The sequence below is a fragment of the Zootoca vivipara genome, chromosome 2 (assembly GCF_963506605.1).
Source record: "Zootoca vivipara chromosome 2, rZooViv1.1, whole genome shotgun sequence".
Lineage (NCBI taxonomy): Eukaryota > Metazoa > Chordata > Lepidosauria > Squamata > Lacertidae > Zootoca > Zootoca vivipara.
Window position 1 is genome coordinate 102,130,733 of NC_083277.1, and position 14,355 is coordinate 102,145,087.

The window sequence follows — 14,355 nt, forward strand, 5'->3', positions numbered from 1 at the left end:
GCACACAATTAAATCTTGCCTGGACTTAACGGACAATGCAGTGTAAACCTGCAATGTAAAATCTAGCTTCACTATTCTCAGCTGGCTGTCATTATTCAAAATAATCTAGTTGGGAGAATAGCCGGTGCTTCACTAAATGTGATAAAAGTAATATAATATATATACCATGTTGAGGAATGCAGGGAACTTTAAAAGAAGAATGCTCTGCAGGAAACAGAATTGGCACATGCTTCACACACAGTAAACTACAGATAATGCCATCGTAGCAGGCAGCCCCATTTGGCTGGATTCCTACTCAAGAGCATACTAAATATAATGGATCAGCTGGCCAGATCTGGTCTGGGGAAGTGTGTTCAGTTTTACAATGGGATGAACAACTCCCCCTGCTATGGCTTAATGGGAGGGGTCTGCTACTTCTGTTCAGGGGCGTAGGAAGATAGGGGCGGTGGGGGCGGATCGCCCCAAGCGATGCGATCCCAAAACACACACCTCGCCTCTGTGCGCGGTGCGCCCTGCCCCGCCCCAAAACGCGCGGCACGTCATTACGCATGGCACGTCCCACCCCCAAAACACGTGCCGCACCCCCAGAGAGTGTTTACTCTGAGAAATACAGTCGTTTCTGGGTTTTCAAACAGTTTAGTTCTTGAACATTTTGGCTCCCAAACGCCGCAAATCCAGAAGTGACTGTTCTGGTTTGCAAACTCTTTTTGGAAGCCGAACATCCAACGGGGCTTCCACAGCCTCCAATTGGCTGCAGGAGCTTCTTGCAGCCAATCGGAAGCTGCGCTTTGGTTTCCGAATGTTTTGGAAGTCGAACGGACTTCTGGAACGGATTCCGTTTGACTTCCAAGGTACAGCTACACTTTCCTAGCTGATGTCTCCCTTCTCCCCACTGCAGAATCCTGGATTTCCGCCGCGTCCCTCCGGTGGTTGGGAGAATGATTAACGTTACAAAGGAAATCTTAGAGGTCACTAAAAATGAAATCCTGCAAAGTGTATTTTTTGTTTCACCAGGTAAGTTTCACCTGTGCTATCTGCAGAAGAGGAAAACAACAGCTTTCCAGAAGCTGTGGTTTTAAGAGCCACTTCAAACGTGACACAGATATCACTTCTATGTAGGAAAAAACACACACGGTGCAAACCACACAGTGTGCGTGACATCATGATTGCCCCTGCATCTCATGCTGTGGATACCATGTGCTAGGAAGCTCTGGCGTATTTCTTTGTTTGGGAAAAAAAATGTATGAGCTGGCCATAGCTATCCAGAGAGCATGCATGCCGCAAAAAACAGCACAAATTGGATCTGCATATGTGATAAATGCAATTTTTCTTTTAAAGACAAGTATTTGCCCAGGACATTTGTCACATTTGAAATGGCCATTGTACTCCACCATCAGGAAGAGTGTGGCCTAGCGATGGTTGCTCTGCTTCCTTAATAAAAGGCAAATGATTTATACGATTTGAAGAGAAATGTTTGCTCTGTTTTGCTCTGCTTCCTGGCATCTAGCCTTGACAGTGACCATGCTGCTACTGCCTATCCCAAATGTTCAAAAAAAATCACAAGCCGCTCAACAAACCGTTGTTATTTATAAAGTGTATAAATAAAGATGGGTTCAAAATGCTGCCTCGTATGTAACTTAAGATGTTATTTCCCCTGTGATCTTAATGTCATTTCGCTTTAATATGAGAAAATAACTGATCTCAAGTTTTCACCGAGGTTCCCCAGATTCTTAAAACTGTGCAGCGTTGCATTAGCCCTCTCACTCGTAGATTCTGCTCTCTCTACAGCCAGCAATGTCTGTTTCTTTGCCAAATGCCCTTATATGTGCAAGACAGAATATGCCGTGTGTGGGAATCCTCACCTGCTGGAAGGATCTCTCTCTGTTTTCCTACCATCCCTCAACTTGGCACCAAGAATCTCCATCCCAAACCCATGGATACGATCCTACACCTTTGCTGGAAAAGAGGAGTAAGTGGGTAAATGGATCTTTCTCTTGGCCTGCCCTTAACTAGTATTCTTATTTATATAGCACTTGAAACGTGCTGCATATTTTGCAGTATTTGTTGGGCTTAGCAGTCAGACGTCGGAAGTATTTCTATTTTATGATGGTGAAACTAGGGGTGTCGCTAGGGGTGTCGTCCTAAGCATGTTCAGCTTGCTTCACCAAGCTATTGTATTGCTCTGTTTCACTCAAGAACGTGCCTGAGAATGACTTTACTGAATGTTTAAGAGAGGAGGCAAAGAAGACCCTGTTCTATCTCTGAACAAGTGCCTGGTTGAGAACCACTATTGTTCATTGGTGCAAGAATCATAAGCTTTTGTCCATTGATAGAGCACTTGGGCCCTACCCATATCCCTAACCTTAGTTTGTGGATATCATTTCAGAAAAGCATGGGTCTGTTGTTCCTTTCACCTACCATTGCCAGAACGAAACAGGCCGAGATGTGATGTCACTTGCCAACTCGTTCCCACACAGAAGAGATTGACAAGTCTTCTAGAAAAGTAGCTACCTGCTCAAAAGCAGCACGGACCAGGTTTCCCCAACGGATGATGTTTGGCTACAACTCCCATCAGCCCCAACTTGGTGCCCTCCAGAAATTGTTACACCGCAGCATCTGGAGGACACCAGATTGGGGAAACCTGGTGTTGTATATCCTTACTAAAGAGCCAATGTAATAAATGCAGGACCAGTTCCCGACTATTTCAGAAAATAGGGAGGAACTCCAAGAATAGTAGTGCTACGGTAGCATTCAACCTGCTCCTTTGGCATTTCTTGCAGGTGGGAAGTGAACCCACTCTACTGCAACACAGTGAAGGAGATTTATCCTTACAGCAGTGGCAGCCGGCTACTCAATATCATCGACATGGCAATATTTGACTTCTTAATAGGTAAGTGGGAAAGTAATAATCTCATGGATCTGACACGCTGTTGCGGACGTTGCAAACATCGCTTGCTATGTTGAAACCAGATGGCTTGTAAATAGTTTGGCAGCACTGGTAGCATAGTTTGTGTTTTGAGATCAGCTTGTTTCTAGCCATTATGCAAAAGTTTTTAAACACCAATGATCTGTATGCGTCTAGTTTGCTAAATCAGAAATGGAATAATAATAATAATAATAATAATAATATATTCATACCCCACCCATCTGGCGGGGTTTCCCCAGCCACTGTGGGTGGCTTACAACACATAAAAAATTGTAAAATTGTAAAATTTCCCGATACAGGGTTGCCTTCAGATGTCTTCTAAAAGTCAGATAGTTGTTTATTTCCTTGACATCTGATGGGAGGGCGTTCCACAGGGCGGGCGCCACCACCAAGAAGGCCCTCTGCCTGGTTCCCTGTAATCTCACTTCTCACAGTGAGGAACCGCCAGAAGGCCCTCGGAGCTGGACCTCAATGTCCGGGCTGAACAATGGGGGTGGAGACACTCTTCCAGGTATACTGGGCTGAGGCTGTTTAGGGCTTTAAAGGTCAGCACCAACACTTTGAATTGTGCTCAGAAATGTACTGGTTCAGGACCGGTGTTATATGGTCTCGGTGGCCACTCCCAGTCACCAGTCTAGCTGCCGCATTTTGGATTAGTTGTAGTTTCCAGGTCACCTTCAAAGGTAGCCCCGCATAGAGCACATTGCAGTAGTCCAAGCGGGAGATAACCAGAGCATGGAGACAGTCCGCGGGCAGGTAGGGTCTCAGCCTGCGTACCAGATAGAGCTGGTAGACAGCTGCCCTGGACACAGAATTGACCTGCGCCTCCATGGACAGCTGTGAGTCCAAAACAGGACTTCCCCTTGACATATTACATCCTTTTTCTACTGCTGCTGCTTCCTTCTCCTTGGCCCGATCTTTCCATTAGCTACAGGAACCAAACAAATAGTAACTTTCTTTGCAATGACAGTATCGGGCTTGAATCCCTCCTGTTCCAGTTTGGGGCCATGGCAGAAGCAAGAGGTTAAAGCCCTCCTGGTTTAGCTCCTAGTGCAATGGTCCCACTGGAATGCCATGGCAAGTCACTATTTTTCAGCCTTAACTCCTAAAGTGATGACACGTGTAAGCTCCCCTCGCTTTTGAATTGCTGCGGCAAATACTTTCCCTATAGCATTCCCCTTCAAAGTGGCCTGTCTCTCTGCAGATTTCTGGCTCAATGCAACCAAAAGGTAAGCAGCACTTCTAAGCTCCGTTGATTTCAGTGGGGGAGTTGAAGCTCATGCCGAACGCTCATCCATTGATCAACAGGGTTTTAAAGTGCTTAACAGCTGGATGCATCAAGCCTGCCCTCTGAGAGTTCTAGGTCAGTCCTAATAAAATAGAATGGTGATAGATCTGTTGGAAGAAAACAAGTCTAAAATGGGGGAAACTAAGTGTTCATAACTAACATCAAGTGTTTCCTCTCCTCCCTTAGCCAATGCAGTTACACTGCCATTCATTTTAAAAATAAATAAATATTTTTTTAAACAATTAATTATAACGATCAATACAATCCATCTCATACATTAATTTCAAAGAAAATAAACATACCAACAAAAAATATAATACAAGCAAAAAAGACATAATGCAATATAACCACACTCCACCATTTCCCCCCCCCCTGACTTCCCTCCACTACCTACTCGACTTCTGTTTCTAACATTGTTTTAATTCTGTAAATTCTGTTATCTATATATTCCCATAAATATATATCTCTGCATGCATTCTATTTTCATATATTTCTAAGTCCATATCCTCTTTATCTCCAATTTTATCCTCTTGTGTCACTTCATATCTTTCATTCTAAGCATGAAAGCATATCCTTTGAGTAAAAATTGTTCATATATTCATCATAACATTTCCATTCGCTTCTTAGTTTTTGTTTTGATTGACTTCTCACTGCTGCTGTCAATTTAGCCATCAATAAATACTCACTTAGTTTGCTAATCCACTCCTCCTTTGTTGGTATTTTTTGTGTTTTCCAATATGTGGCTATTATCATCCTGGCTGCTGTGCTAGCATATAAAAACACTTTTTATTCTCTTTTGGTATCTCCTCGTTTAATAATCCTAGTAGATAAATCTCTGGGTTTTTTATTATTGATTTTTTCATCATTTTCTTTAATTCCTCATGCACAACTAGCCAGAACTTTTTGATTACTTGACATGTCCACCACATATGTATAAATGTTCCGGGTTCTTTATTGCACCTCCAACAAAGATTAGTTTTTAATCTATATATTTTAGCCAATTTTACAGGTGTTAAATACCACCTATGGTATATCTTACCAAAATTTTCTTTTATGCTATATGAAGCTGTGAATTTAATATCTTGACTCCACAATTTCTCCCATTGATCTATATGTATTTTATGGCCGAGATCCTTAGACCACTTAATCATTGATTCTTTTATTCCTTCTTCCATCAAATCCCACTCCAATAGGAGATTATATGTTTTAGATAGTAATTTCCTTTTGTTTTGAATCACTTCATTTTCAAATTTGGAATTTTCTTTTGCAAAACCTTTCTTTTTATCTGCATTGAATATACTAATCAACTGTCATTCATTACTATCCCACCATCTGACATGGTGTAGTCATTTCCAAACTATGTTATTTATGTCTGTCTTCTCCTACAATATGTAAGCTCATATCAGGGCATCCCCCTCCTTCAAACGTAACTCTGTGGGGTTATTTTCCTGCCGTATCCCATCATGCATCCTTGCAGAACTTTGGAACAAGTACCGGTAGATATCAACAAGCCTATCTTATAAGCAGCCATTTGATCCTGATAAAAGCCATTTTGTGTCTTGCTCACTGTTTCTTGTTTAGTTTCAAAGCTTCTATTAATACATTGATATTATACCTCAGATGTGTCTTGCGTGAGAGATCTCAAGCAGTTGGATTGGGTTAGTACTCTGGAACTACCAAATGCTTTTCCTTCTCTGTTTTGAAAGGCAACATGGACCGTCATCATTACGAGATGTTCACAAAGTTTGGAGATGATGGCTTTTTGCTCCATTTGGACAACGCAAGAGGGTAAGGAACCCCACAAATTGCCTCTGGGATCTAAAGGGGGAAGAGCTGGTGCTGTGGGTAGGAATAGTCCGTCCTGGGTGTCAGGAACAAGACTCAAGAAGTTACCCTGTAAGTCATACAATGCTGCCTTGGGATATAAATTCTGTAGAACCCCTCTTGGAAACCATGTGACTAGGCAGAGTCTTTAACTAAGGCCTGTGTTGGCTTAAACATTGATATAAACAGTCATTGCCATCATCCCAGGATTCTGGGAATTGTAGGAGGAGGGTGAGCTCGGTGAATTCTGTTGAAAAATCATGGCAGGTTCTTACTGAATCCCCAGCAGGAATTCTACCTCATTCACGAAGGTACTTCTTCTTTGGTGATCACTCATAGCCAAGTAAGATTGTCTTCTATAAACATGGTTTTAACAATGGGTCCGTAAGTGACTGTGGAGACCAATTCTGGATCCACACGTCCTTCCATAGTGGGGACATTGGTTTCCAGGTGGGAGTTGATCACGGTGTGGATTTGCCAAGCATGCCTTCCTCTTAGCACGTTTCTCCCTTGCGTCCTGAGATCGAGTTTCTTCAAAGCCCATGACACCTTGGGTAAAGGCTGTTCTCCAACTGGAGCGCTTGCAGGCCAGTGTTTCCCAGTTGTCAGTGTTTATACTACAATTTTAAAGATTTGCCTTGAGACAGTCTTTAAACCTCTTTTGTTGACCACCAGCATTACGCTTTCCATTTTTAAGTTCGGAATAGAGTACCAGTAGTTGCTTTGGAAGACGATCATCAGGCATCCACACAACATGACCAGTCCAACAAAGTTGATGTTGAAGAATCATTGCTTCTACACATGAGGACTACCTGGGCAGACTTTTATGCCATTGTCATTATATAACCTTGACAAAACACACAAATAGCAATAAACAGCAAAAGGGGCATATCTACCCATCTGGTGCCCAATCTGGTGCCCTCCAGATGAAGATGGGACTACAACTCCCATCATCCCCAATAAGTAGCTATTCTGGCTGAAGAGCATGAGAGTTGTTCATCCAACAACATATGGAGGACACCAGGTTGCAGAAATCTTCTGCAGAATAGCCATTAATACCCTACAGCAAATGTTCTCATACTGCATCTAACCCACACTACATAAAAATCTGAGAGGTTCAGAAACCACAAAACTGACCGGCTGCTACAAACATTTATTCATTTAGCCCCGGAGGCAAATAAACTAATTTTGAAAATAAATAATGTGCTGTTTATATTCCTACGGCATTTGAAATGAAAATATTTGCATTGGCTTGCGACCAAATGCAACAGGTAATGTCACAAGTCGTGTGGTAAATCCTCAGTTATGGATTTTCCCATAAATGAGGAAGATTCAGGTAAATATATCCATATATGTGCTTTTAATGTAAGTGTCTCAAAGTGGGGGCACTGAATGAGGCATGGAAGATTTACATTATGATTTCCCATTTCATATGACATCTGAAGGCAGCCTTGTTCAGGGAAGTTTTTAGTGTCTGTGGTGTGGTGTTTTTATGGTTTTTTTGTTGGGAGCTGGGGCAACCCAGTCAAATGGGTGGCATATAAATAATAAATAATACATCATCAACAACATCATCATTATTATTGAATTTCTTTTGAAAGCAGGTACAAAAAACCCTCAAATTGGCTCTATTAACCCTCCTCCCCATCCCATTGCTACATCCTATCAACCTAATTTGCATCAAAAAGCTCAGATTAAATTGGAAATTTTTCAGATGCCTTGATGTGTGATTTAATTTAGCATGTTTATTTTTCTTGTATTTAGTAGACATTAAACACATTGCAACTGCTAAGTTTGCCTAATACTGTATTTGCAATTGGCATCCATTCCATGTTACTGATGAACTTGTGGATTTTTCTCCATGGAAAAATAGCACTGGGAAATTTTCTGCCTCGTGTCACTAACCACTGTACTTGAAGCATTCCAGTCTCTGAAGTCTCGGGTGGTTTGGGACACACCTTTTACATTTTGTTTGTTTCCATAGTTTTGGGAAGCATTCCCATGATGAGATCTCCATCCTGGCTCCGCTCGAACAGTGTTGCATGTAAGTGTCATTCCCAAGTCATTTTGGATTAAACTGAAAGGCTCAATTGCAGCTCCCTGGGCCGTAACAAGCAGGTGAACACTTCTTTTACCTGATGGCAATGGAGTGAGACATCACTGCACCCCTTCTCACAGGTCCATTTCTGTGTCGGCCTGCAACAACTCCCTCAAATTGCTAGTTAGGAAAGAATGGTGGATAGTACTCTTGGGAACTGGAAAAGGGAATGATGGAAGTCATGGGAAAAGTGCTTTCCCATGGCTCCCAGTGTCCCTGGGCACTTCCCCAAACAACGCTCATATAGCTAGGACCCAAAGCACTGCCATAGCATTTTCCAGCATCTCCACATTGCCCTGTGCCATATAAACTTGAGAAAACGGGGAGGGCTAGCCGAAAAGTCTCCCAGGAGCTACTGTGGTAGGGAACTAAGGGCTGGGAGATCACCCCATCTCCTGCTGGTTTTGGAGTTAGGTCATTCCACCCCCTGCCCAACATTTGACAACATAATTCACTTCCCCTGAATTATTTCTAAAGCAGGCTAGGCAGAGTCTGTCCATCACTCAGAATGAAGTCTCAGCTGCATGCAGACTTCAGCATTTGGATGTGTAACTGGGTGCCCGCCCATTTCCCCATCAAACATGCCATTTGTCATAGCTGAAGGAAATTGAGACATTTCTTTTGATCCCTGCCAAGAACGCTCAGATTTTATTGTCTTCTAAAGGGACTGAAGGAACCCGAACGCCATCAATTACATTTGTGTCCCCCTCCAGCCATTAGGGGGCTGCTCATAAATTTTACTGCCTAAATCCTCTTCAGGCTACTGCTTTATTAATTCATATAAATCAAAAGCTAGGCCTTTAAAAAACTGTGTCAAGGGTTATTCATCCCCACCGTGTTCCTCTGCCCCACCACATCTTAACTATTTTCACCGTACTCCCTGTGCATTTCTGTGCCCCCAGATGTCAGTGGCATCATTCCTGGCCGTACAGCTATATTGAGCCTCCAGGTTGACGTTCAAAAGCCATTATTCACACCTTACAAGCCTCCTGGTTTGTAATTATAGGGTTGCCAATAAATCCTTGCAATGAACTCCAAGTCTTTGTGATTTAAATTGGCTCTTGCTCACACACCTTTCCTGAACTAATCTCGTCCTCTCAGCCACAAACTTCTGACTTTTAAATGCAGGTAGCCTGCAGCAACATCAAGCATGGGTATAGCATCAGCCATTTATTTTACAGTGGTACCTCGGGTTACAGACGCTTCAGGTTATAGACTCTGCTAACCCAGAAATAGTACCTCGGGTTAAGAACTTTGCTTCAGGATGAGAACAGAAATCGTGCGGCAGCAGCAGGAGGCCCCATTAGCTAAAGTGGTGCCTCAGGTTAAAAACAGTTTCAGGTTAAGAACGGACCTCCAGAATGAATTAAGTTCTTAACCCGAGGTACCACTGTATTCCTGTTTGAACAGAATAGAGAATCAGCAATGCAAATTTCACTGATATGGAAGGGTTTTTGCCTTCCTCAGTTTTTGCATTACCAAAGACCACCCCCACCCCCAGGTGTGCACAGGTGCATTAACCTGCAAAGGTTGGTTGCAGGTATGGGTTAGAACTACTCACCTTCCTCTAGCTATCAGTTCTGAACAGAAACCCTTCTTTCCTCAACCTGTGGTCAGGTGGTTGGTTTTTAAAAACATTTGTCTCATTTAGCTATTTTTAAACATTTGTCTCATTTAGCTATTTTTAAACATTTGTCTCATTTAGCTATTTTTAAACATTTGTTCAGTTCCTCTTTTCTTAAAAAAAACTTTTTTGAAAAAAACTCATGTCAATTCAGATTGAAGAAGAGCGGCTTGTGATTTCCATACAGACCAACCAATGGGCAACCAGCTTCTGCTATGAACCAAAAGAAGTGGTTGCTTCTAAGTTTGATTCTTTGATTCTTTGAATAAGGTGGTACGGCAAAAAAAAAAAGTAGTTTATGGCTCCACTGGGCTCACTCAAAGGGTCGAACCCAATGCAGTGCTGTAAATGGATTAATGCATGTGGGGAACCAGGTCCACTTGTGCAACAAGACTTCTCCCTGACATGCCCCCTTTTATGGAGTTTTCTCAAAGCCTCCAGCACAGCTTTAGGGATGCAGGGGTAACACAAGAGAGGGGGTGGGGAAGAGTCCCATTGCACAAACGGACCTCATTCTGCACACAACAGCTTAGTTGAATCCCACCCAAACGAGCGCTATCTATATACAGTCTAGTTTCTAGATTTCTGGCTGTAAGGTATGGCAGAATCTACTAAAAGCAAGGTTGGAAAACATCTCATCTGCAGTCCCATCAGGTGTCCCAATTTGGCTTCTGTGACTGTTTCCCCCAAACCACGTTATGTCAGGAATGGGGCAGAGTACATAACGTGAGCTCCCTCACCAGCTCATGGCCTTGCTTCAAGAGGGGAAGTGTTCCCTTTGAAACTGCAGCTAAAACAAGAGGATAGAAAGATGCCTGTTTATTTGCAGGCACCAGCTGAACGGGGAACTTCTTTTTGCAGTGCATACTTGGAAGAAGTTGGCTTATATCCCCCCCCCTTGCCATCAGCTGACAGGCAGGAAAAAGTAGTGCTTTGTCAGTGCTATGCTTGGCAATTCCCAAAGTGCTGAGCACTGAGATGGCAATGCCCCTTGTGCTGTAGTTCCCAAGTACTGTACAAAAGATTTTGGCAGCCGCATGATTGACAGCTGGGTTATCTTTTGCAGCCCTACTACTTGACATCATTTTAAGTGGAGGATGTGGGGAAGCGAATCTGAAACTTTCTCCAGTCCAAGCACCTCTGCATGTGTAACTTGGCATTCATACTATGTAAACTGCTTAGAAGCCGACTTTGGCATTAAGTGGTGTATGAAATGAACAGTAATAATAAAAGCATGTGCTTCGCAACAGAGCCACAGCCCTTCCCTATATCCCAAAGCACATTTTATTTACCCTTGCAACTTCCCTGCTGAGTATCCACAACCAGCTTCCAAACATCTGGAGATGGGAGGAAAGACTTCCCAGAAAGCTTAAGCCACCGCATTGCTATTATTTATAACTGAGCACAAGTCGCAGCAATGCATATTTAAGTCCATCCAACTTTCAGGAGTATCTGAGACAGGAAGGTAGAATTTTGCTTTTGCATAATGAGCATAATGAACCTTGTTTTTCCCCGTCCTCCTTCAGAATAAAGAAGACTACGTTATTACGCCTACAGCTCTTGGCGCAACCAGCCTACAAACTCAGTGACATCATGCGGGAATCCTTGCTTGAGGACCGCCTAGCACCTGTACTTACAGAACCCCACCTTTTGGCACTGGACAGGAGGCTACAGATCATCCTGAAGGCGGTGGAGGAATGCATAGAGGCTAATGGAGAATACAATGTTGTGGTTGATGCTGAGCCCCTGGAGACAGATGCCTTTGACAGAATGACACAGCCAAGCTAGAGACCTTGGGGATAAACCAGAACTTGAATTTTTTAATTGGTGACTGTTTGTCCCTACCCCTGGACAACTGTGATTGACAAGAGGGATGGTCTTTGTCACACCGAACTCTAAACATGCTGCTGGGCAGGTGATAAAGACTGCACCACGGTCTGAGTCTCCTTTGCATATGCATAACCAGAAATCTTATCGCATTATCACCACCAGTGACCTTTGTGCATCTTCTCCAGGAGACCTGAATAAATGGGGCACTCTGTAGCTGCAAACCAGACATATTTGGGGTGATCATATGGTTTCACAGGATCTGCCCATGCCCTTGTTACGTCAGGTTGTTGTGATTTTTTTGGGGGGGGGACTGGGGTCCAAAATAAAAGGGGGCGATGAAAGGGAAGCATGCATAAAACGTATCTCTGTATACCCACATCGCAATTTAAGGCTATGACACCAAGGTAGCACTCAGGGACGTTCAACAAGTGGATAACCGCAACAGAAAGACCAGCAACCCTGGACAAAAGGCGAAGGGGGAAATGCTGGCATGGTGGAGTTGTGGAACCGATAATTCTCCCGATTATAATGTGGCAACTTACAGGGAATAGTATTGGAAGGCATGGCCTTTATCCACAAAAATACTATTTATTTATTTTTTTTAAAAAAACTACAACCTAACATGCATTTAGGCAGCTAAATAGAAAGTTCTCTTTTCCATCTACAAAGTAATTCATAAATTGTGATGCAGGGATGGAATTCAATGTTATGCTAAGGCAGGCATGGCCAAACTTGGCCCTCCAGATGTTTTGGGGCTACAATTCCCATCATCCCTAACCACTGGTCCTGTTAGCGAGGGATGATGGGAGTTGTAGTCCCAAAACACCTGGAGGGGCAAGTTTGGCCATGTCTGTGCTAAGTAAGGTGACTGTTCTATCAGCGTAAGCATTTCTCCTTGCTGTAAAGAACCACCTCCCCTCACATACTGCTCTAGGGGTCCTCCCAAACAGATTTGGGGTGGGCACAGGGGAGAGAATGAAGGGGAGGAAGTCCTGTTGTGCTAGTGCGACTTTGTAGCATTGCCTTCTGCTAGAGCAGCGTTTCTCAACTAGTGTGCTGCGAGACGCTGGCTGGTGTGCCGCGACGTGCGGCGGCGAGAAGGGCGATTTGCATTGTCACGTGCCTGGCAGCCGCCAATAATAAACACTGACCCGCCGGAAAGGAAGCCGGCCGAGTCACGACGCGGGGCGAGTGCAGCTCTCAACAGCCACCACCACAGGAGGGTGGTTTTAGACAAACTTAAAGAAGCTGGCTGGATGAGCTCAACCTGAAACTTGCTGAGCAAAGGATTGTGCTGGCAGAGAAATCAGCGGCTTGTGAAGCCTTATTACAGGAGATTGCAACCAACACAGCAATTGGCAAGTGTTTCTTACAGTCATAATTATATAGTCAATATAGGGCGGCACAGAGTTAAATTTTTTAACTTTTTTAATGGTGGTGTGCCTCGTGATTTTTTTCATGGAACAAGTGTGCCTTGGCCCAAAAAAGGTTGAGAAACACTGTGCTAGAGCAACAGCTTAGTTGAATCCAGCCACAGGGCTTCAGATAATCAAGATCACAGCATGCAGGACAGTGGCAGTACTGACATGCAAGATATAACGGCAAAATGCACATTACAGCAGCCACATGAAGGAGCCTTTCACCTTTCAGCCTCCAGCTGGGCAGGTACAGTCTAAGAACTGAGCAGATATATCAAAAAGTATCTCAACAGCAACCCCTAGCTACGCTAACTTCTTCTCCTTCACACACCCCAACTGCATCAGAGCAGGGAAAGTACCTATATTTTAAAGTGGGATCCTTCTAAGCAGCTATAAAACAATAGTGGCTTCCAAAACAAGTATAAGGATAGTCAAGAGATGCAGTGAACTCAGCCTATGGCATTTTGAAATACAAATGGCACAAGTGAGACCTGCAACCGGAATTCTTACTAGCCACTGGGGGAATGTGTGGTGCTCCATGTGTTTATGGGCTCCAATTCCAATCAGCCGCAGTCAGCATGGTCATGGATAATGGGAGTTGTAGTCCAGCAAATACCTGGCTGGTCAGTTTTCCCACCCTTGCTCTATTGCCCCGCTCCCCAATCCACTCATCATGCTCAGTTCTATTTGAGCTATTGAGGGTTGTTGTCCTTTTAATTAAAAAAATCCCTTGCCCACCCCACCTCCAGAGATTTCAGGGCAGAGTGAAGGTGCATGTAGGGAGAGGACGACCCGTTGCATGGGTGGAAACCCTTGCACTACAAGGACAGCTTCACTGGATACAACCCAATAGCTTCTACATTTAAGATTTCCAAAGTTCAGCTGCTGATTTCCAACATCATGGATGCTAATCAATGCCATATCTGTGCATTATGTAACTCCCAAAGTTACTTAAGTCCCAAAGTCTGAAATGGTGCGTTTCAAATATTTATACCTGGGTGAAAGGGCACAATTCAGCCCTATCAGCTGCTTTGGCCAAGTCGCAGGAAGACCTTTTATCAGCCACCCTGGAAAACAGCCCAACACAATTGTTAATCCTTCATTTGAATTTTGCCTGGTCAGTGTTTTCCATTAAACATGTGATCTTATTTTCCTTTTCCATTTGACCTTTAGAATTGGAATGCCCTTTCTCTTACATTGACTATGAAGAGGCATTAAATGGGTTATACCCGGTATTTTGTTACTTGCTTTGAAAATCTTGTTGTCGAGCTCCCTCTGCTGATAGGTTCCATGTATTAACAGTTTATGGCAAAGATTTTGCCATTCCTGAGGATCCAAGGAAGAAGG

The 14,355-nt window shown here is 43.5% G+C and overlaps 1 protein-coding gene across 2 annotated transcripts in view; it reads left to right on the forward strand.

The window, feature by feature from the left end:
• FAM20A (FAM20A golgi associated secretory pathway pseudokinase) overlaps positions 1 to 11,816 on the forward strand; it is a 45,008-nt gene extending 33,192 nt beyond the window's left edge. For both annotated transcript variants that reach the window (XM_035104056.2, XM_060271967.1), the window contains exons 6-11: positions 899 to 1,014; positions 1,789 to 1,969; positions 2,781 to 2,890; positions 5,921 to 6,002; positions 8,023 to 8,082; positions 11,287 to 11,816. In XM_035104056.2, the coding sequence (XP_034959947.1) occupies positions 899 to 1,014; positions 1,789 to 1,969; positions 2,781 to 2,890; positions 5,921 to 6,002; positions 8,023 to 8,082; positions 11,287 to 11,548 (811 nt within the window). In that variant the 3' untranslated portion in view covers positions 11,549 to 11,816. The remainder of the gene's footprint in view (positions 1 to 898; positions 1,015 to 1,788; positions 1,970 to 2,780; positions 2,891 to 5,920; positions 6,003 to 8,022; positions 8,083 to 11,286) is intronic.
• Positions 11,817 to 14,355: the final 2,539 nt, after the last annotated feature.